Raw genomic sequence first — 23,136 nt, 5'->3', positions numbered from 1 at the left:
GGTGCACAGCAGAGGCCAAATCACACACATCTCCTTTCTGAGGTGGGAAAGCCTTTCTGGCACCTGCACTGCTTTGCTCAAGCCCTGAATGAAGTGGCATACGGTGCATGAGCTCTGCTTCATCAGCATTGATGTTAGTGGCTAGAGGAGGATAGCAAACCCCTTCAACTGCCTAAGTAAGGGGATGACTGCAGAAAATCCCTGTATGCCTTTCAAGAAAATGGGAGCATGGAAACGCTCCATTATTCCTGGCAACATCCAGAACGAGAGAAATAAAAGACAACCAGGCTGTACATCCCAAATCCTACAAATATTTACACGCATTCTTCAGGCCACGCACTGAGCGCGATCCCATTGAACCCAGCAGGACTGTTTAGGACTGAGCACCGCACGTCTCAGCGGATGGGTATGAACTCACGGTTCGCGATTTCTCGCATGGGTACCAACGAGGTGTTCGGACACACAGGAGGCCAAAACCCCGTGCGCTCGCCACGCGCGCATGGAGGTCACGGAGGGACAGCGCGTCCCATCCGGGATGCCCACTCATCGCCGACGGGCGACCGGCGAGCCCCATCCCGTCCCACCGCCATCGTAGCCTCCGGCGGGGCCCCGAGCCCGCCCCCACGGCCCGGCCCCGGCCGCGGCCCCTTCCCCGGGAGGGAGGGAGGGAGGCGGGGCCGGGCCGCTGCTCGGCGGGGCCGGGCAGGGCCGCTCGGGGCTGGCGGCGAGAGGAGCCGCGGCGGGCGGCAGCGGCAGCGGCAGGGGCAGCGGGCAGGGCGCGGCCGGCCCCCGGCATGGCCCGGCAGTAGGCAGCCAGCCCCCGCCGCGCCCCGTGCGTCCTATGCGAGCCGCCCCGGCGCCAAGATGAAAGGTAGGGACGGCAGCGGGGCGAGCGCTCCGCAGCCGGCACACGTGCGGCGGGCAGCGGCGGCGGGCAGGGCAGCGCGGGGCGGGCGGGAGCATCCCCGGCTCCGCGCGGGGCACTGTGGCAGCGCCGGAGCGGGTCCCGCCGTCACCCCGCGCCGGTTCTGGGCACCCGCTCTGCGTTCCCCCCATCCCCGTCTCCGCTGTCCCGCGGACGAGACTTGGAGTTCTCCGCCAGCGGTTTGTTTATGCCTTGCCAGCGCCGTGCGATGTTCGCGGGGTTGCTTCTAAACATCTGGCAGTGATTAGGTGCCAGCGGAGGCTTAGCTGGCTTGTGAAATGTATCTGGCACATTGCTCCTCAACGTCCACCGACTGGAAAATATTTGGGCTTTGCTTTGCATCTGTTAAAGCCGAAACTTTGTTTCTTTTCCCTTTTCTCTCGTTTTTCCCTCTCTTCTTGTTGGGCGAAACTCCCCTTCTGCCGACTGACCCCATCCCGGAGAGCTGTGGCTGAAATAATGAACTCTAGAGGTCAAATAAGCAGATTGCCAAATCGATGTAAGATACGTTGTGGGGTTTCAAGAAAGCCTCTGTTTAGGAAATCGATAGCCTTGCAACGAGGGGCAGAGCCCGTACGCACCGGGGAGCGGTTACAATGGAAACATCAAAGGACACTATGGAAAGTGTGACAAGTATTGGGAGTTTGCAAGAGTTGAGTCTCGGTTTTCTTCAAAGACAAAAATACACTTGAAGGGTGGAAGGGAAAAAGCACACATGAAAATTGCTTTCGGGCAGCGGTGTGGCTGTGCCTGGATTGCAGGGGCTGGTGCCAGATGCCGGTAAACACCGCAGCACTGACACGGAGTTTCCAGGGCTGGGGACAGTGGTGCGGTACTGACTCGCTTTGCCTGAAGGAAGGAATGGCTTTGGGGGTTCTGGTTCTGCTTCAAGTACCTGAACGGGGGCTTGGGAGGGCTTGGGAGGGACTTTTTATAAGGGCATGTAACAACAGGACAAGGGGCAATGGCTTTAAACTGGAAGAGGGTAGATTTAGAGTAGATATCAGGAAGAAATTCTTTACTGTGAGGGTGGTGAGACACTGGAACAGGTTGCCCGGAGAGGTGGTGGATGCCCTCAAGGCCAGGCTGTGTGGGGCTGTGAGCACCCTGGTCTAGAGGGAGGTGTCCCTTCCTATAGCAGGGGGTTGGAACCAGATGTTCTTAAAGGTCCCTTCCAAACCAAACCATTCTATGAAAGAAAAAAAAAAAACACATCTACTCTATGGTTCCGCAAGCCCACCCACACCATTTGAGTTACTCCTGGTGTCATGACATAATCTCCCCACAGGGCCCTGCAACATATTAAAAATAATATATTTATAGGACACTTGTGCCAAAAGCTTTGTCATCAGTTTGTCACAACTGGCGTAAGTGTCATGGCAGGAGCAAAGCAAAGCAGTGAGAGTGTAGTAACATCAAGCCATGGGTGTTACCAGTATAGCCTTGCTTTGGGTCTAGGGCTGAGCTGTTGCTCGGGGCAGGTGGGATGCCAAGGGCAGAGCACAGCAGTGACACATTGGAGCAGCCACACACTGCTGCATGGCACTTGGAACCAGGCGCTGATCCCATTGAATCCAACAGGTGCTTTGCTGTAGCAATAGCTGGGTACAAGACGTGAGGGGGGCTGCAACTAGATGATCGTGAAGTCCCTTCTGACCCAAGCCATTCTATGGGTCTACGATTCTATGATTTCTGCCTCCTTCCACTCTGCATGTGGTGCTGTGCTTTGCTGAGTGGAGATGTGGCTCTTGGAGGGCCATGAGCACTCACTGTGCTCACAGCCTGGCGGGGGGAGATGCTCTGTTCCACTTGCCAGCCCCTGCCATCACCTTCCCTGAGAGCAACCACAGCCACCTCATTTCTACCTCCCCCAGAAATCAGTTCTAAAACATGCAAAGAACCCCTAAATGACGGTGCTAATAACTGGAGAAGTCTTCCAACCTATCATCAAGTGCCATTGCCTGTGTTATGGAAAATGCAGAGCCAAAGCAAACTTTGTGTCTTATTTTCCTGGTTCATATTTGTGTGGGGTTTTTTTTGTCACAATTTTTCTTTAAACTTGATGGGGGTGATAAGTGGGGGACTTTAGAAGTTGGTGCAGTGACACATTTTTCTCAAACGATCTGTTGATTGCAGCTGTCTCTGCATCTACCCTCTCTGGAGGACAGATGAATATCTAAATAATTACATCACTGAGTATCTGTACGGAATAAATTATATTTTCCACTGCTGGTGTTTGTAACATGCTATGCTTTAAATCAATAAAATAAATGGAAGTTTATGTTTAATGTGCTTGCACTTGGATTTGCAGCAAACTACACCAAGCTCACAAACTTTGCAGTACTTTTAAGTAATAATTCATGTGATTTTTAAAGGGACTCAGCTGGTTCATGGTTATATGCATCTGTATCAAATGATAACTTTTCTTCTAGGTTTTAGTTTTGTACTGGGGTGTGAGACATAGTTTGTTGCCTGGGAAACAAATGAAAACAGCTTCCCCACAGTCAACACCACATGGTCAGAAACATCAACCTAAGCTAAGAGACAGGAACATGTTGTTAAAACTTTTCTATATACCTGCGATACCTTTTGTAACGATCATTTTAAACCGTATCTGTAACTGCTGCAGTCGTGGTTGCTGTGGTTTTGCAATGTGGCTTTTGTTTGGACAGCGATCGAACAGTGATGCCCCAGATCATGCACTGCCGCAGCCCGGGTGGTTCTGTGGGATGGTGGCTCTGGGACAGCAGAGGAGCTCTGGATCCTTCCACAGATCCTTCTCCTCCTCCTATGATCCCTTCCTCCTGCCCTGCTGGCTGCACTGCTTGGAGAGCGGTGCTTGCGGTGGAGGGAAAGTCAGCTGTGCTGTAACAGGAGGGAGCATCTGGCAGAATGCCCTGCCCTGTGCAGTTCCTCTCGTATAATAATTAATAATAATAATATAATAATAATTCCCTCCAGATTTTAAATTCAAGCCCAGATGCAATCTGCAGGTGAAGCTTCCATCTTCAAAACCTGAAGGTGCATGCACCATTCAGTTGCTCTTTCATGAAAAGCCTTGAAATAAATGGTCTGTTATATAGTGCCCACTACCTTGGCAGATTTTGTATTTCCCCTGAACCATTTTGATGCCACCATTATATTTACAGAATGCAGTGAATTTGCTAATGGTGGAGAAATGTGTCTCTCTCTCCCTCTGTAATCTTCCTGTGCGCAAAATCAGATGAGTGCCCCTTCCCAGGATAGAAACAGCAAACTGCACTTTTCAAACAACCCAGCCCAAAGCATTTTGCAGGAGCCAGACAGCATCTGAAAACCAAGGATGGGAAGCGGAGCAATCCAGTAACCTTTGGTGCAGTTATAGCACAGCTCATATGAATATAGTGACATAAACATGAAACATATGCAAAGCTCTGAGTGGTGTGTGTTGGACATGTCGCAGGACCCTACCACAGAAGTTCAAAGGAATGAGCAGCTATAATAAATGTGTGATACAACGCAGAGCAAATCACAGGCAGTGCTACTCTACAGTCGGTGTAACCCAGACTGACTGGTAGCATGGGGGATTTTAAACATATGTATGAGAGAGATGATCATGCATGCGTGTGTCAAAGGATATTCTCTTTAACGCCAAAGAGGAAAGAAAGCAGAGTTTTAGGAGCTGTGAAAATAAAAGGGAAATCTGTTATGGCACAGATAGAGCTATTACTCTGCAGGTGTGGCTGTTGAGCAGAAGTAGAAAGTAAGCTATTGAGTGCAGGGTTTTTTTTTATAAGAAGTTATAACTGTGCATCTTGACTTTCAATATTCTGCTTTTCCTGGCCACACAGGACCAAGAAGAGCGAATTGGGCTGTGTGAGGAAGGCTCTTCTGCTGCTTTGGAGAAAAGGAATTTATTCTGGACGAGTTTCGCTACAGCTGAGAGCTGAACAGAGCCCTTTTTTGTCATGATCACTTAATGCTTCGTTGAGACCTGTGCTCAAAGGCCATTGTACTCCAGGTCCAAACACCTCTGCTGGCTTGGCTGGCAGGAGGGAGGGAAGCGGTCTTGCACATCTTGCACAGGGGTACAGCTGGTACGAGCTGGCAGAGCTAAGCCAGAGTCAAAAGGCAGAGACAGTACAAGAAATGTCAAGGATGAAGGCAATTCAGCACTGTGAAGGATGCATGCCCAGTTATCTCCAGCTGCACAAAACACTTCTTATGCTGAGGCTCTCTTGTGTCAAAACAGAGATATCCTCCATGGAAAGCAAAATGAAGACACCTTTTAGCAGGCACTGAAGGTGAACATGATCCTCCTAACATGAATGTGGTCTGTGCAAGCGAGGGATCAGGGCACGATGAATTGTACTTGGAGTCTGACTGCTTCCACCTAAAGTTACAATCCCTTTTGGTGCATAAATTTGAGGTGAAGACTGGGACGTCGCTAGGAAACAAAGTGGATGACTTATGGGAGGCAATATAGGAGTGTGGTGTTCAGGAATGCTGCACTGTTTAATGCTGTTGTTAATTGCCTCCTCTAACATGCGGACAGAGAGGCAAGATTTTTCAGCGCACTAATGAGAACAGATCTGTTTGCCCTTAAATCATTACGCTGAAATATGATATGATTTAAACCTTTAACTTCTAAGGTCGACCCTCTGCACCGCGCAGCTGGTGCTGGCCCCAGTGCTGCAGCCTTGCTCTGAGGCACTCAGGGGCTGTGCAGGTTTTGCTCAAGAAACACCGCTGTCTGCTCTCATCATTTCATCCCTAAAAACAAAACTGGAGCTTCTTAATCTTCTGCCTCTTTTTGTGCATTCTCTCAATTTCTGGGCTGAAGGAGTGGGGCTGTAGACCAGGACTGTAACACTGAAAACCCACTTGTCATGACTGTTTTATTTTTTGTATGTTTTATACATGTGTTAACTGATGAGACACGCAAGAGAGACAATCCAAGAGTCCTACTCGTGGATTAGAAGTCTCAAGAGAGAATCGATGACCTGGGACTTTGCCTCTTGCTTTCTTGTGATACTGAAAGCAGACCAATTCCTAGTTGTACAAGGACAAGGACAGAGAGAAGCCTCAGTTTCTGCTGGATCTAGGCTAAGACAACATTCCAAAGGATGCTGGGGGAAGTGAAGAGGTGGACTTTCTCCTAGAACTGATAGTGGTGAGGCAAAGGGCTGGATCGAAAAGCTACACTCAGAGCCAGCCACAGTGACATGCTGGCTTGGGACTGTCAGTAGAGAAGGGTTTTCAGCATGGGGAGGGTTCTTACGAGGGAGGGCTTGTCAAAACAGAAGCAGAGAAAAAGATCTGGATATGAAAAAGATCTGTATGGAAAAAATGAGTGGAGAAAGTCAGGAGAAGGAAAGTGAAATGAAGCATCTGTAAAGACAGAGGGGTCAAGCAGTTAGCGCAAGCAGGAGACTGTCCAGAGTAACAGCCATGAAAATCAGTGGAAACCAATTAAACTGATGAAGTCATCAACATCTGAAGGCTGCAGCTGCTCACTATCGTTCTGCTGGCTCAGTTTCACCACTAGGTCAGCACTTTGAAAGTAGACCCTCTTAACAGTGACCAGAAACACATATAAATCTGATCACTCCTCAGAAAGCTTTTGTAATCTGAGATGAGAAAGATATTGGTGCTCACTGTTCTCTCCTGTCTGAACAGTTGTTAATATTACAGAAACCTCACAAGTGGACAAGTTTTGTCTTTTGGAAAGAGGGCTGGTGTGGAGAGGGCAGTTTTGGGACACCACCGACGGTTCATTCCAGAGGCACCCATCTTCATCTATGCTGCTTTATGGGTTCACAATAGGGTTACTATCATTTTTTACTAATGGGCATAGTGTCTTTCCAAATGATTAAAAAATAATAACAAAATATGTTCTTGGTAATATTATGAGGGCTGCTTCAAAAGAACTGCCTCCTATCTTATGATGTTGGCCCATGACATCAGAGGTGGATGTTGGTGATATGGCAACAGAGGTTGAACCTTCCCACCAATATACCATTGTATTTGGTTGCTGTGTGACAGATGGCAGCAGAGGGGAAGCCTGGCAGCATGGCATCTGACATGGAAATGTGTATGAAGCAAAGGTGTGTCACTGAGTTCCCCATGCAGAAAAATGGCACCTACTGATATTCATCAATGCTTGCTGAACGTTTATGGAGTCCAAACAGTGGATATAAGCACAGTGAGGGGTGGGTGGTGCATTTCAGCAGCATTGAAACAGTGAATCACCACTGCTGGTGCATATTATTACGAGCACAGCATGCAGGCTCTTGTCCGTAGCTGGCAAAAATACAGAGCCAGCAATAGTTATTGTTAAAAAATAATGTTTTGTAGGAGATAATTTGCTCTATCAAACAGTGTTATTGTGCTCTTTGTATCTCTTGTTGTTTCCATGGGAAAAAAAAAAAAGGAGGCATTATTTTCAGATCAACCTACATATAATGAATTTTACAGAGTAGCACTGAGATACAACCATATAGGTGCCTTTAAACTGGTGGGAAATGCAGGGCCTTAATGATTAAAGCTCTTGGAAAATGCACATTATGTAGAGATTTATTTTAAAGGAAACTCTTATACTGGATGTCATTGTTGCTGCAAATTACTGTTACAGTCCCAAGTTCCCAGTGTGGTACTTAGAGGTAAATTCTAATGTGCTGTAAATCCAGTTTTCAGGTCGCTATAAATTAGTACCTAAAAACTAAGGTGAAACTTGGCATGACTATTTTCGTTCCAGGTGCCTCCTTCTCTCCTGAACTATATTTCCAGAGTTCGAAATTTTGAGCGGAATATTTGTGCCTTTCCTTAATTGAAGACTTTAAACAAAGATTACTTTTTAAACCCATGTTTCCCACATGGAAAATTACCAGGAACGGTTGGATGCTATGTGTCTGAAGCTAGCATATGACCCAGCATTTTTATGGCTCTGAAATCTACTTTGCTTCGTCAGGTGAAATGACCAAGCAGGGTGTACTGTTAAAAGATGATAACTGGACATGTGCATTAGTAGCTTTCTGATATGCTTCCCATACGCCAACAATGACGACCATTAAAGGAGAGGAATAAAATGGATACAATCACCCTAAAACCACACTGCACCAAAGACTTCTCACATCTGGTGCTGTTCTAAAGAAGGCACTGAGTGGTGCAGTGGTTATAGGCCCTGTGTAGTCTGAGGGTAGATTTAGCATCCTTGTCGGCTCTAGGCCAGCTCTGTCTTACTTGACCTCAGCATGGACTCCAAAGTGGCTCGTGATTAATTTAAGATTTAAGAACAAGAACCAGAAATTACATGGTTCTACTCAACATATTTTTGCTTTGCCTCTAGCAAATTAATCAAATGAGAACCCAATTTGTTTTAGATTAAATGAATTCCCTCTGTTCACTGTGATAATCCCCAGTTGAACTGCCTTCCACTCCCTTGAAGCATTGTACTGTAACTTATTTAACTCTACAACTGTATTTATTAGAGGTATTGCAGTAATAATTTACAACTGGAAGGCAAGCAGAATTTCACATTTATACTCAGTGGGGCTGGGATATTGCCAGAATATCTCAAAGCGTTGTTTTTGGATCAGAGCTCTTGCTTTGTGCTTACTCCTTTAAGTATCTGATGTACTCTTGCTAGGCTACAGATAGCCACTTATTTTCAGCAGTTTGCTGTGAGCTCTGAGTGTTGATCTGTTGCTGGCCTCCAAGGAGACTCTTGTAAACCTGATGCAACAGGTCTCTAGTGGTCCTTCTCCTTTGGAGCTAAATACAGCTGGTTGTTCGTGTGTTCTACCCAAAGTTCACTTTTATTAGCGGACCTTCAAACTGCCAGAGCTCAGTAAAAGTCAATGGAATAAGAAATTACTTTTTAACCAGCTCTTCTCTTTTCTTGTCTTTCTTATTCTAGATAATCTCTCTTTCAGATGACAGCTCTGTAGAGCAGCCTGAAACTAAGTTATAGATAGTCTTTTTAGCACTAAGGAGTAAATTCTTCTGCCTAAGATGTAAAGAAAGGATTCTTCGTTGTTATCTGGTTCAAGGAGGAGTACACTCTTCATGAGGAAAATATTCCTTGCCTGCCTATAAGTGTATGCCTATGTAGCAGGAATACTGCATTCAATCCAATTGTCTTTGAAACCAAGGGCTGAATTTAAACTGAAGTAAAATATTTCAAACTTACGGCTTTCACAACATCAAACAAAGCTCTCATATAGCAGTTGCAGCTGCATTCAATTGTACGGGCAGCACTGATGTAAAAAATCTTATGTTTTTTTCTTAGCATCAGCCACAGATGCTCAGAACTCATTCATTTCTTCCACTCTGGTTTTTGGTACTGTCTTTAAAACCATGAGGCATAAAAACATCCTGGAGGTTTTCTTACTATTTACTTTCCTAATTGGTGTATATTTTTTTAACCTTTGTAATTCATCACAGATCACGTTTTCTCTAAGAAACTTATATATTCGCTTTTCAGTGAAAGATTAGGTTCTCCCATATTAGCCCAATTCAAAGATAGCACAGAACCCTCAGACTTTTGTACACCTTGTACGAAATGGGAAGGTTTTCAGTACTGGAACTTGTGGCAGAGAGCTGAGGATGAGTGTTTGCCAGCTCCAGTCAGTGCAGTGCTCCGAGGAGTAGGCAGGGGCGAACAGTTTTGCTTCAGGACTTACATTTATGGGCTTCTTTGTCAGCTTTATTTTTAATATTTCAAACATATGCTTCTCAGGAAGAACTAGTAAAATTTTCAACACCTCCTGGTCTCTTTATTCCAAAGGATGAAGAGCTGCTAATTTCTGAAAATTTAATCTAATCTCATTTTATTCATTTTTGTCTCCCTTAAACTTGCAGTTAATATTATTAGAGATTATTTATTCCATTTGAAATATGTAAACATTGCATTTCCAATATAGTAATTTGCGTGAAGGGCCTAATGGTGATTGTGACTGGAAGACCTCTGAGCTTAGTCTGTTAAGTAATTCTAATAGCCTTCCCCTAAACTACTTTGTTGCCTGATACAACAAAATTAAAATAGGTCTTATCAGATGTTTTAGATTTTAGAAACAGGAGGCCAGCTTACTTGCTGACAAAACCGGACTTGCCCATCCCTACTTCATTTCAAATGCCATCACTGCTCTTCAAAATGAGATTTATTTGGAAAAAATGATCCCTAGCTAGCATGTAATGTTGAAAATATTAAAAAGTATGCGTGAGGGCCTGAGATGGTGGGCAGAGAGAAGGTACAGCCATTGGTGTGAGGGGTGAGGAGGGCCCTGGGGTGGAGGTGGATGGGCCTTGGAGATGTGGTGCAGCGTTAGGCCACAGGACTTCAGCATGGCCTGGCTGCACAAGGCAGATATGGATGAGATAAGGCAGGTTACTCTCCCAAGAAACAGGAGGCAATTGTTTTTAGCAAGAGAAGGCAGGAAGCTGAGGGCTCTGGCACTGATAACTTTTCTGTGCAGCTTTTATCTTTTGTGCAAGAGGGGAAGACTTGTCTGGAGTAATTTGCTGCTGGGATGAGAGGCTTGGCTTTTTGTGATAACTTGGTTTGTTAGCATTGGTCGTACTTTGTCAGATGATATTGTTCTCAGATAATATCTGGTACAATGGTGAGGTGTTCTTTGTTAGAGGATTCTTACTGCCTTCAAAATCAGGATGTGTTTGTTTTGCCTGAGGGGTGTTTGCTGGTTCCTGCATTTCTTAAATACAAAACTGAAACGAAGGTGACGATAGATAGGAGTACCTTTGGCAGTGAGCAAAATGTGTAATACCTGGTGAAGAACATGAGTTTTGAGCTGTTTTGTCAAAAGTGCTGTCTGAGCAAAGGGTGAAACAAAAACGATTCATTTCAGGGACTTCCATGCTGTATCAGGCAACATCTTCCTCAGACCTCAGAATGTGGCAAGTCAGAAAGTGCAGGGCATATTCCTGCTTATATGCCCAAATAATTTAGACTTTGCTGAGCCTGGTTGAGGAACGTTTCTTTCCTTCACTTTTGAGTCTGTCCTCCCATGGCCATGCTGTGTCCTACATCAGCTGCAGCACCAGCCCAGTCTCATGATGCCAGCAGCTTGTTCATGAACGATAAAGCTGTGGGTACCAAAGGGCTACCCAAGCCCATGCTCACTCCCACCACTTGTGCTTATCTGTTTGGAGCCTGGTTTTTCACTGCAGCTCATTAAATGTTGCATTCTGGCAAATTCCTTGGCTAGCCTCTGTGCTTCTGTTTCTTTCTGTCCGTGCGTAGCGGGAGGATCTGGATGGGACAATTGCAAGTGAGGCATCTTTCTTGGCACCCAGTGCTGCAAGAGTGGTATGAGCACTCAGCAAGCTGAAGCTCCACAGGCTGAAGCAGCTGTGCTCAATGTGATGCAGACTTCTGCCTTGCCTCTACTGCAGTGCAAGCAAAAGCTCAAGAGCAGGCATATTTTGGAGAGTAGGGGCTGCCATGAGACCTTGGTGTTTTCTTCATGGTAGGCTTGCAGGTCTTGTGAGATGATGTTCTAAGTGCTGATTTTAAAAGAGCCCTGGAGGCTTCTCCAGTACGTGAACTGGGGTGTGCAGAAGAGGAAACAGATCCCCTCTGCCTCCTTCTAGAAATCAGAAAGCAGGAGTTGGGCAGTGGGGCTGAACCGCTCTTCCTGGGAGCCAGTCGGTAAAATCTGGTTCTGGCAGCAGGCAGGGCTCTTGCTTTCCCCTCCATCTCAGCAGAAAGAAGGGCTGGGCTGGCAGTAAGAAGCTGAATAAATAAATAAATAAACGAGTGAGTGCATTTCTTCTGCTGATGCCTTCCTTTTCCTTTGAGTAATGTCTGCTGGAAGGAAGTAGAAAGAAATTAAGCTTCTGACAAAATAAATTGGTGATTACTAGCATTATGGTATTTGCTGGATGAAAATGAGAACAAAAGAGCTGAAATGTTTTTCATCATCTGTTTGCATTTGTCAGTTCTCTGTCCCATTGCTTATTGGGTCTTTGGGTAAAGCTAATGCACCTGTTAACAAGTTCTTCCCATATTTTTCCAGTGGTAGTAGTAACCTGGTGCTGTGTTTTTCTTTCTGTCTTCAGACGATTTTGCAGAAGAGGAGGAGGTGCAGTCCTTTGGCTACAAGAGGTTTGGTAAGTATAGCAGGTCTTTCACCTCTCTGTTTCTGAGCGCTTATCTTAAGAGAAGCAGCTGCTATTAAAGCCTCCTTTGCTGGCCAGGCAGCATGAAAACATGTAGGTACAGTCCCATCAACCCATTCAGTCTCATGTCTGGCCAGCAGCAGGTGTGATGAGAAGTAATCAGCTTAATTACTGGATCCTTGCAGGAAGCAGCATTACAAAAATCAAGCCTACATTTCAGTACATGAGTGTGCCAGATGTAAAGAGTTCATACCCCTGAAACTTCTGTCCCTGCTGTGCTCTTCATAGACCCAAAATGATGCATAATGTGATCAGTTGTGGTTATATGGGACCTCCTTCATGCTCTCAAAAGTCAGAACAGCTGAGCCATGAACAATTGTGTGAGTTCCTCTCAAATAAAAAGGAGCAAAAGCTTATGGGATGATAGTATTCTGAGTAGTCCTGGTGACAAAAATCCCTTGCCACAGCTTTATCTGATCCTGATCTGGGATGTGGTGGTATCTTCAAAACCTGATTACTCTCCTGTAAGGTGTTTGAGACTTGTGCTTCTGTATACATAGGGGAGCTCTTGCTTCTGTTTCCTCTTGAATGAACCCAAAGGTTTTTCTTAATACCTTGCAATGTAACCTTCTATAAGCTACACCTTAAGCTATGAATTCCAAACAGACAAATTCTTAAAACCATATTGGTCACTTTTTTTTTTTTTTTGATGGTGATTCATTAAAAATAACCTTATCATGTGAAGGAGGTAGTGCCGTACATTTCTGAACACGGGTCAGCAGCCCTCGAGACTGGAACAAGAGTCACTTCCAATGACTCTTTTTGGCAAACAGATAGGAAAAACAGGCTGAATTTATAAAAAGAAAAAATAAAGAAGAAAAATATCATCAGTTCACCCCAAAAGAAGCAGGGGGAGGCATGTTTGTGGCAGTAGGAGACACAGTGGCTGGGAGGTGGGATCACATTCGCATGACCTCTTCTACCCCCTGAACTGCTGCACCACTCCCCGCTGTTGAGCTTTATTTTGGGTAGGTCAGCCAACCACAGAGCCAGCATCTGTGGCTTGGAAAGTCCTGACGTAAAGCTGTACATAGGTTTTTTTATACTTTTTGTTTTTTTCCTCTGGACTAGGCCCTGGAATAGCAAAAAATAAAATAAAAATCTCAAGAACTGGGAAGAAATTTTAACTGTTCAGCATGCTTCCAGGAGTGCTTGTCCTCTTGTGTTTGTCCAGGTGGAGGGGAAGAGGAGAGGATAAGCAGAGTGTCAGGGGCAGGATACAAACACTTGCGGAGGTCCCTGCAGGGCACAACCAACCTTCGGGGCTATTTCCCCTTCTTCAGAAAGACTGCCTTAACATGTTTTCATTTCTACAGTGACCACAGCATCTCTAGGCAGCCTCTGAGCAATGTCACAACCTGAAGAAGCATTGGCTCCCCCATTCAGGAAGGTGGCATGCACACCTTAAAAACTCCACTGGTTTTTAAACCCCCACTGGTCCACTGGTCAGCCAGATTGGTACTTCCAGTGAAGCACCACAGCCAAGTAGTTCAGGACCCTTAGGAAACGTTATGCTTGTTGTCCCAGCTTGTGCTACTTCTTGGTCTTGAGTCCTCACTAAAAGTAGCAGGTTAAATTGTGAGCGTTTGGATCATGAAATATAGTATTAAGGATAAAAAGATAAAGAAGAAAATAAGCTTTCTATTACTGTTGGTATTGTATGGGAACTGTTGAATCACGGCCTGAACCACTGATTGATCACCTGAGGCAAACACTGAGTCAACTGTGGGAACACAGGTGAAGGCAATTCATCTGTGTGACCAGAAGGGGTGGAGTCTGACTCCACGTCTCCTAGACCCCATTTAAGGGCTGACCACCACTGGGGAAGGGTATTTTGTTGGAGATCCCTCCTTTGTGGAATTTTCTTCTGCAAGCCTTAATCTTCAGAGACAGGTGAGCATTTCCCTTATTACTGATTGTCTCTTTGTCATCTTGATGCTCTTTCTGAATTATACCATCTGCTGAATATCTTGACTGACAATACCATTTGGTATTATTAATTTTGTTTTCCATCCTTCAGGTATTAAAGAGTAAGAATGAAATATTCCTTTCACATCACTGTGAGATTTTACATATGGCAATAAGGGATGTGGTTTAGTGATGAGACTTGATAGGTCAGATGGATTTGATGAGCTTAAAGGTCAAGTGATTCTATGATAGCATGATTAGAGAAGCCCAAGTCAAGAACCAACCTTCATTATACAAACCTTTAATAAAAGGGCATTTTGGAAGGAGGCCTATCTTGTCTACAGGATGGTGCTGTAAAAATCTTAGTGCTTTTTGTGTACAGCTGCTGAAGCAGGCAGCAGTAACAGCAGGGGTTGGTTGGATCAGTAGCATTGCATAAGAGCAGCTGAGTGAAATATTTTGTGACTGGAGTAGTCCCTGTGTGCCGTTTTAACATGAGACAAGATAGAAGGACCGTGACTCAGGTGACTTCAGCTCTATGTTTTGGAAAGATGAAGCCTTCTTTGGAGCAAATTGCTCTAAGATGGAGATCGCTAAACCACAACTGCTTCATAAAGAATAAGTTTTGCAGTGGATCACTGCTGGCAGCTGGGAACATGTGTTGGTCAGCACTTGGCTCACAAGTCTTTGAGTAACTGCTTTCCTAGAAATTAGCTGAGGAGTTTATTATTAGCTGTCTTGTTGCTGGAGTCTACCATTTGCTTCAAGAAAGTAAGAGATCTGCTAAAGGGTGGAAGGCACTCTCAGGCTGTTCTCATTTTGGGAACGAACTTATTTGAAAGGAAGACTGAGCACTTTCCATCCTGCCAGCATGAACTGCTCCCGTTTCCTGAACCACTATTGCTCTCCCTTTTCAGATAAACTAACTTCCGGGAATGTATTGTGCTACTTTTCAGTCCACTAAACTCTAACTGGTTACATTAGTCCAAATACAGTAAAGTTTAAAAATACTCAGCACAGATGCAGACAGGGAACTCTACACCAGCATGTGTTTGTTTTTGAGCATAGGACAAATTCACCACAGGGGGGTCAGAGAGGCTGAGGAAGATGCTCTTTCCAGCTGCCTGGAGTTGTTTGTTTCCTCTCAATGGGTGCTCCAGATGTGAAGGGATGCTGCCAGAAGGGCACCGTTCGGTGTCTCAGCTGCCTGTGGCTCTGGGTTGCAGCGATGAGAACATGATGAAGCATATTTCTTATTGCAGTTACTTCATTATCCAGTCATTGTGAGGCTGCTTTGAAGTGATCTGCTCCAGATAACAAGCTGTGCCTGTCCATCAGTTTTCATCTACAACACTGTCATTGGTGTTAACCCTTTCATCAGGTAGTGCTTTTGGTTTGTATATCCCCCACTTCTTCTTCAGGAAAGAAGGAATGATAAGAGGCAAAACATGCTTTTCAGGGTTTTTAAGATACTAAATCTCAGGATTGAGAGCTCCAACTAATTTCTGAGTCATAGAATAATAGAATCATTTGAGTTGGAAGAGACCCTTAAAGACCATCTAGTCAAACTTCTCTGCAATGAACAGGGCCACCTACAGCTACATCAGGTGCTCAGAGCTTTGTCCCACCTGACTTTGAGTGTCTATAGGGGTGGAGCACTTAAAGGCCGCTATTATGTCTCCCCAGAGCCTTCTCTTCCTCTGGATGAGCAGCCTGGTAGATATTAGGATGAGATCTGTTCACAGTGAAGTTTTGACTCTCCTCTGGCTCTGGACATCAATGGAGGTAAAGGAACTAAAGCAAGCCAATGGACTTTGAAGTAGCAGGCCTGATCTGCTTGACTTGTGTCGTTCCCAGGCAACAGATACGTAGACAACTGCAAATTTTGATTCTTTGTATTAATGCTTTAGAACTTAAAACCTGCACTTAGAAGAGCAATTAATATACAAATTTCAATGTGAAGTTATTCATTGGTTTGTTTGAAGCTATACCAAAATATGAAATAACTGGGGGGGAAAAAAGGGGGGGTGGCTGGGTAGGGCGAGTTTTTGAGTCTGAAACAAGAAAACAAGCGCAATTTTCTTGTTTCAGAAAGCAGGCTTCCAAGAAAAGAGCTGAAAGCCTTGCTGGCGATGAGAAATCTCACAAGGAGTAAAAAGATAGGGACAGTATACTGCAGATAAGCAGAAGACTAAACAGTTTGTGCTAGATAAGTACCCTGCCTTTGCCCTCGAGAAACATAGCTGGAGTTGGAGGCTATCTTGTTCCCTGTGCTCCAGCTGATGTCCATTCTGTGCAGCTACAGTAACTTAGTTCCTGAGCTTTATTCCAGTTTTAAGGATTCGTTTACGTATTTCTAGGACAGAGATGGACAAATCATCTTGCCAGACAGTAATGAAATCTGCTACACTATAAAGACTTGGGGAAAAAGTACCAATGGCTTTAAAGCATTCTTGCAAAATATGACTTTTTGATGATGAGTTGCTTAGGGGCAGCTGAACTTGTTCCATGTAATAACTGTTCTCTCACTTCATATTGTTTTGAATATTTTATACAGAGAGAAGCATCTATCACTTGGTGTGTGTATATATATCTTTGGTAGAATACAACTGGGGAATTTTAGGAGTTTGATAAAAACATTATAAATGGTTTACAGAGAAATAAATTGAAAACTGATATAGAAGACTTTCAGGCAGGAAAAAAAGTTCTTTCTATAAGTAGCAATTTAAATCTGATAATGGTAATATTTTTTAACACTCATGGCTTGGATTTTGGTGGTGGTTCAGGAATAGCATTAACTCGTGAATACTGCAGAGAGAGCATAACTTTGGCCTTTATCCCTGGATAAACCTAGGCCATTGCTCACATCTATAATAACACACATAGAAGAATGCCTGGCATCAGCTTGATGGCGAGCTATATCCACACAAATCTTAAGCCTGTAAGAAAAGTAAATAAATAAAAATCTAATCTTAAGAAAGTTGTCAACTTTTCTTTCATTTGTAAATGACCAGCAAGGGATTTCAGGTGCCACAAGCCACATAGCTCTCTGGATATTTTTTCACCTGTGATGCACAGCTGATGTACAGCTCAGTAGTAAGTCAGGAGTCACTGTTGCTTACAATGCCAGTAGAAAGTCTGGCACATGGCTTCTAGGCTTCTGATCTTGCTGCATTTATTGGATGGAGATTTTTGTGTGTGTGTCCTGGGGTAATTAAACCTACACTGCATGGCAGCATCGGCATGCCTGTTCATTATAGGCCAAGAAATATCACTTGGAGCTACCCTTTCCACTACAATGGCCTTAGGATAAAAGGGGGCACCCAGGTGAGCCTAGTGTAGCCAGCATGTCCTGGGGCTGGAGCCTTAGGGGCACAAATTGGGGGCTGCATGTGTATGCAGGAGTTCCTTTGTTTTTGTTTTTCTTTTCTTTGCTAGTGTACATCCAGAGTACAAGTGCTACTGTCAGGGAGTTGAGCTCTTGGTAAAAAAAAAAAATAAAAAATCAAGAGGAACATATGGGAGGAGCTACAAAGTGCCTGCAAACTTCCCTCTTTGTCCTTGCTGTCAGCAGCTTCTGGATTATCACTGATACCTCCCAACTGAAAATTTAAAACTGACCAATCTTTCCATGCTTAGCAAAGATGGAAAGCGGTTGAGGCACCCTGACTGATCCATCAGCATTGGACAGTAATAGTGCAATCCAAGAGGCTGACAGAGCTGTGTGTTCCATGCCACTGTAGGCCAGAGACGTTGGAGCTATTGGGGTTGATGGGTTTGGGACTGCCTCTCTCCTGCTCTGCCTGCATACAGGCCCCAGAAGGAGGCCTCTTAGCAATGCAGTGGGTGACCAGAGTCATTCCAGCTGTGTGCTGGTCTGCAGGCAATCTATTTTTTATTAGTTATGTTTTTTTTCAATCTAAGTACAATTAAAATTCTTAACATGTTTCTTCCTACGTTGCATCTGCATGCCTGCAAGTATACCTTCTCTATCAATCTCCATCTTTCAGAGATGTGCTGAAAGGTGGCATGGTCACTGCTATGTGTGCAGTCTGCCCTCTGTTTTTCATTAGGGCTGTAAAATAGGTGTGTGGGCTGACTAGAGTGTTGTATTTACAAATGGAATGAAAAATATTGGTTGCACTGTAAGCAACACCTGGGGATTTTGTATTCGTTTCCCTGAAAACTAGCTGGACAAATAATGAAGCACTTTGCATCAGGTTGCTGCCAAAACAGCTGGTCTGTGTGTTGGGTTGTTCTGTATCACAAGCCATTACCTGAGAGAGAGATTAATGCATTAAAATGAAACGAGTTGCATTTTTAGTACTTGGTGCTGTTTCTATGGAAAAAAGCACAGGAAAACTGTGGAAGAAGTGAAAAATTTAAGATAAGAAGCCATCCCAAGAAGGAAGGGGAAGATAAAATAGTTGGAGACACCAGCTAGTGGGCTCTCCCAGGGCTGCTGTTGTAGCATTACTGATGTCCCTGGTGAACTCTATCCAAAGCAGAGCTCTGCTTTTGCAGCCAGCAGCTGCCATACGCTGCTCTTTACAACCTGCTATAAGCTATAAAGCTGCAAGTGCTCAGATGTGTCTGACTGATCCTTGGCTATTCCCTACCTGCTTCTGTTGTCCCATGCCAGAAAGTTGCCGTGCTGTGCTTACTGCTGGCAGTGCAGTTTTGGAAGAGGCGCACTGGTGTATAGTGAGGCAGAGGATGCCTTTTCTTTTGGGGGATTTTCCTCAAGCCATCTGGGCAGCCTGACACTGGTGTTAAGGGGCATCCCACAAGTGACATGCTGCATGCAGATCTGTAGGCTGTGTGAAGCAGTGCTGCTACCGTCACTCTGACAGCAGTTTATTAACAATGCTTGTGTTAACAGTGAAGAGATGAATGTTTCAATTAGTGGACAAAAGTTGGTACAACTCCATCCAGAGCGCATCCAGAGGAGGACCACAAAGTTGATGCAAGGGATGGAACACCTCTCCTACAAGGACAGGCTGAGAGAGTTGGGGCTGTTCAGTCTGGAGAAGGGAAGGTTCCAAGGAGACGAGAGCGACCTTTCAATAGCTAAAGGGGAGCCATAAGAACGAAAGGGACACTCTTCAGCAGGATCTGTCGTGACAGGACAAAGAGAAAAGTGTTTCAAACTAAAAGACTGGGGATTTAGGCTGGATAGAAGGAAAAAGTATTTTATGTTAAAGTTAGTGAAGCACAAGAACAGGTTGCCCAGTGAGTTGGTGGATGCTCTGTCCCTATAGATACTAAAGATCAGTCTGGACAAGGCTCTGAGCAATGTGATGTAGTTGTAGGTGTCCCTGTTTATTACAGGGGTGTTGGACTAGATGGCCTTTAAGGTCCCTTCCAACTCAAATTATGCTATTATTCTATGATTCTATGATTCTGTTTTAGGCTGTTTTTGCCTATTGCAGACACTGACAAGGGGCAGCATGTTGCTTCACTAAACTAAAATTAAACCAAACTCTACTGTGCCGCAGCATAACAGTTTAGCCAAAGTAAAGCTGGAATAAAATTTTATCCAGTCTCAATTAATCTTCTGCATATGGCTAAACCTAAGCAGAACAGGTGGAGAGCCCAAGCATTTCTTCTGATTCTGCTTCAGCCAAGGTTGAATGAGTGGGTTAGGGGTCTGGAAACAGGTGAGTAGTGGGGGACCATGAGTGGGAAAGGGCTCTGTGGGTGCCTGGATCTGTCAGGGCTGTGATTATGTAACAGGGAGCTGGGAGGTTTGTGTCCTGCAGATACTCTTTGGCTTAGTCAGGAATGTATCTGGAAAATGCACCCTGCCAGGGCAAGGCATGGATGCCTCACATTAATGAAGTGTGCATGTGTCTTCTGGGTTGTAGCTAGTGGCTGCTGATGGAGGCAGCTGGAAATTTTTGTGGGAGACAGTAAAAGACTCAAGGGATCCACTTTTCAGCCCAGCTTGTCAGGAAGTTTGCATTAGTAGTCCTGTGCACACGTTCAGTGTGTTGGCAGCCATTCCATAAAGAGGCAGGGCAGGTAGGCTTTGTTTTATGGATATCAGGGAACTAGGATATCACAGAATCATGGAATGGCTTAGTTTATAGGGGACCTCAAAGCCCCCCAGTCCCATCCTGTGCCATGGCTGGGCTGCTACCCAGCAGCTCAGCTGCCCAGGGCCCCATCCAACCTGGCCTTGAGCCCCTCCAGAGATGGGGCACCACAGCTTCTCTGGGCAGCTGTGCCAGCACCTCATCACCCTCTGAGTGAAGTATTTCTTCATAACATCTAAGCTGTATTTAAGAGGGCTTCATTGCGTATGTTTAAAAACAAGAGAATTTAAAATTATCGATTTTATTGATGTAATGTATTTCTGTGTTAGCATGGTTTTGTCCAGGAACATGGAAAATTCCACTGAGTTTTATATTCTGGATTTGCCCAGGAATAGGCATGCAAGTTTCTACTTGTCAGACTTGTAACGTCACTGGAACCTACTCAGTTGCATCCAAAGGCAGAAAAAACACTATCCTTGCATATTTTGTTAAGTGGTTAGGGAATGATTTCAGAGTGTCTGTGTGTGTAGGGACAACCAGTAACTGAAAGATTTTCTACATACATCTGTTATATTGTATAGAGGAGAAAAATCTGATTACCAAAAGAAAAAAAAACAAAACAACAAACATAGAGCCCAGGGATGTTTTTCTTCCTTTTTCCTCTCACCTGAGAAGTTAATTGCTTCAGATGGGAATAAGGCATATAATGTACAGTGTACTGGTGGTTTCATTATAAGTCTGGCCTGTAGGACTTGAGTTTGGAGTGGGAGAGCTCTTGCCCTTAATTAACATTTTGTACAATCTGATGCTAGAGTAATTTGAACCCACGTTGTGAAGTTTCAGTGTAGCACTTGCGTGCAGCTAAATTCACTTCTCCCCAGCAGCAGTTGCATATTACTGTTTGTTTATATTTCAGTGTATGTGCTCACTTTCATTTAAACGCATTCAACGTGAATTTGGGTCAGTGTGTTGGATTACCTATCAGCTCGACTTCAAATACACAAAACCCAGACATGTGGGTATATAGATATCCTGTAGGTTCTATCTAGAACTCCAAAAGTGTTCCTGGAATTCCCAAGACCAGGAAAGCCAAAAACCTTTGAGTTTGGTTCTGCTTCTCACCCTGTTCCAAGACCCCAGTGGAGAGTTCAGAAGTCATACTGTTACCACAAATACTGATGCTGCATATGCTCTTTCCTAAAACAAGCTATCTAATCATTGCTCCATAACTTATTTTTCTCCTTAGGATCACAGGTTTCTGCTTGATGAATGATACTATGTGCTTAAACCTCTTTCACAGACCTAAAAAAAAAATTACCACATGCATATTTTAGCACTGAGCAGAGTTTCTTTATTAAGTGTACTGGACAATAGTCAGCATTGCTCACTTATAAGGGGAAGCAAACAAAGCAACATCTGGTTCTTCTACTCACTGCAGAGAATCTGAAAGAGCTTTCCAAAAACTCTAGAACTGGTGCATTTTTTAAAGAGTTGGTCAATGGTAGATAAAATTAGGAGAAAGTCTTGAGGTGTATGTGAGGGGCTGAACTGAACAAAATACTGGAGGAAGCAGAGGAAGAGCAGATGTGTCCATCTGGGTCATCAAGCAGAATTAAAGTATACATGTTATTTTTCAGAATTCCTTAATTCAACTCTTTGCTCCATCCCTGCTGGATTTTCCTGTCACTGATTGCCCTTTATGCAGGTTCCAAAACTGTACATGAAACCACCTCAGTGGAAGATCTCTTTGTTTTCTGTGGTGTTCACAGTTCAAGTTTTAGGGAAATGGGTGATTGGGTGTGGTGGGGTGATAGTTGAAACAGAAGATCTTAGTGGTCTTTTCCAGCCTTAATAATTCTATGATGACCTGATTTGGAGAAGTGCTGCTCTGCTGTGCCATATGGAAACCATGCATCCTCAGTGACAGCAGGAGCAAGTTGAACCCCGTCCTTCTGCTCTACTCATGGTATGGAAAAGGTCAGCACAAGGTAAAAAGCAGATCTCAGTCCCAGGCTCACTACCAAGCCCTCTAAGGCAGGGAGATTTGGTAGCTGGAGGAAAAGCAGAGAGCAGCCTGTAAAAACCATAAGCTTCAGAGCTGGCCTTTTGCTGTAGCTTTGCATCGCAGCCCCTGGGCAGCTCATATTTGTGGCAAGTGGCTTTGGATAATGCTGTGGGGCTGTGTTTTAATTCTCAGCTGTCTATGCAGGAGGTTACTGTGAGTGGTTCTGTGATTTAGTAGAGAGAAATGGAGCTGTGTTCTCCACAACAAACCCTTCCTATTGCACTTGAATAGCAGTTGAGTCTCTAATTATGTCTCCAATGGAAAGGGAGCTCCTCACTTATTGCAAAGAATGAAACTGCACGTGCATGAAACCAGATGTCCTAATAAAAACCCCACCAAGTAACCATAAGAACTACAAGAATATGTATTTGTCCAGCAAATGATAGAGGTGGTCCAGAAGAGAGGAAGTCTCTTTGCAAAAGGAAGCAGAAGAGCTGATAATGAAATCAGAAGTCATCTTATGTCAAAGCAGGATTTACGTTGCTGTAGTTTTCTTGATTTTTGAGCTTGCTGGTTGCACTGGTGTAGCACTATAATTTAATCACTTTAATTTCTTTTTTCTCCCTTCTGGGAGTTTTCTAAAACACTCTTTTAGAAAGAAAAATAAATAATCTCTGATGTCTTTTCAGTTGTTCTTCTGGGAAGACTTGTGGTGAGCTAAAAGAAAATAGTCAGTGAAGCTGTGAATGGGAGACATTTCCAGGGTGGGTGTGTTTGAGGTTTGTTTGGGTTTTTATAATACTCTACTCCTATGTCTTTTTTTTAAGTCTTCAGATGCTTTTAATACAGTGGAAATTGGATTAAGAAACTGCTCCAAATTCCACAGTGATGGGAGCTTTGTGGAGTGATGTGTTTTAGGACCAGCTCCACTATTGCACGTACACCCTGAGGACAGTTCTGCTGTAGTGGAGCTGGGATCCTGTTCCGGTTCTGCAGCCTTTGCTTGAGCAAATACACAGCAGAGAGTTTTTGCAGTCACTTTTCACTCCTTTGGCTTACAGATCCACACCTAAAGTGGATAA

The 23,136-nt window shown here is 44.4% G+C and overlaps 1 protein-coding gene across 1 annotated transcript in view; it reads left to right on the top strand.

Moving 5' to 3' along the window:
* Positions 1-722: 722 nt before the first annotated feature.
* COLEC12 (collectin subfamily member 12) overlaps positions 723-23,136 on the top strand; it is a 90,867-nt gene continuing 68,453 nt past the window's right edge. Inside the window, exons 1-2 of the mRNA XM_065752245.1 lie at positions 723-871; positions 11,984-12,034. Coding sequence (XP_065608317.1) covers positions 865-871; positions 11,984-12,034 — 58 coding nt within the window. The 5' untranslated portion in view covers positions 723-864. The remainder of the gene's footprint in view (positions 872-11,983; positions 12,035-23,136) is intronic.

Source organism: Cyrtonyx montezumae, unplaced genomic scaffold, assembly GCF_038088225.1.
Source record: "Cyrtonyx montezumae isolate F1298 unplaced genomic scaffold, pur_monq_1.0 scaffold_8, whole genome shotgun sequence".
NCBI lineage: Eukaryota > Metazoa > Chordata > Aves > Galliformes > Odontophoridae > Cyrtonyx > Cyrtonyx montezumae.
This window is presented reverse-complemented; position numbering and strand designations above follow the sequence as displayed.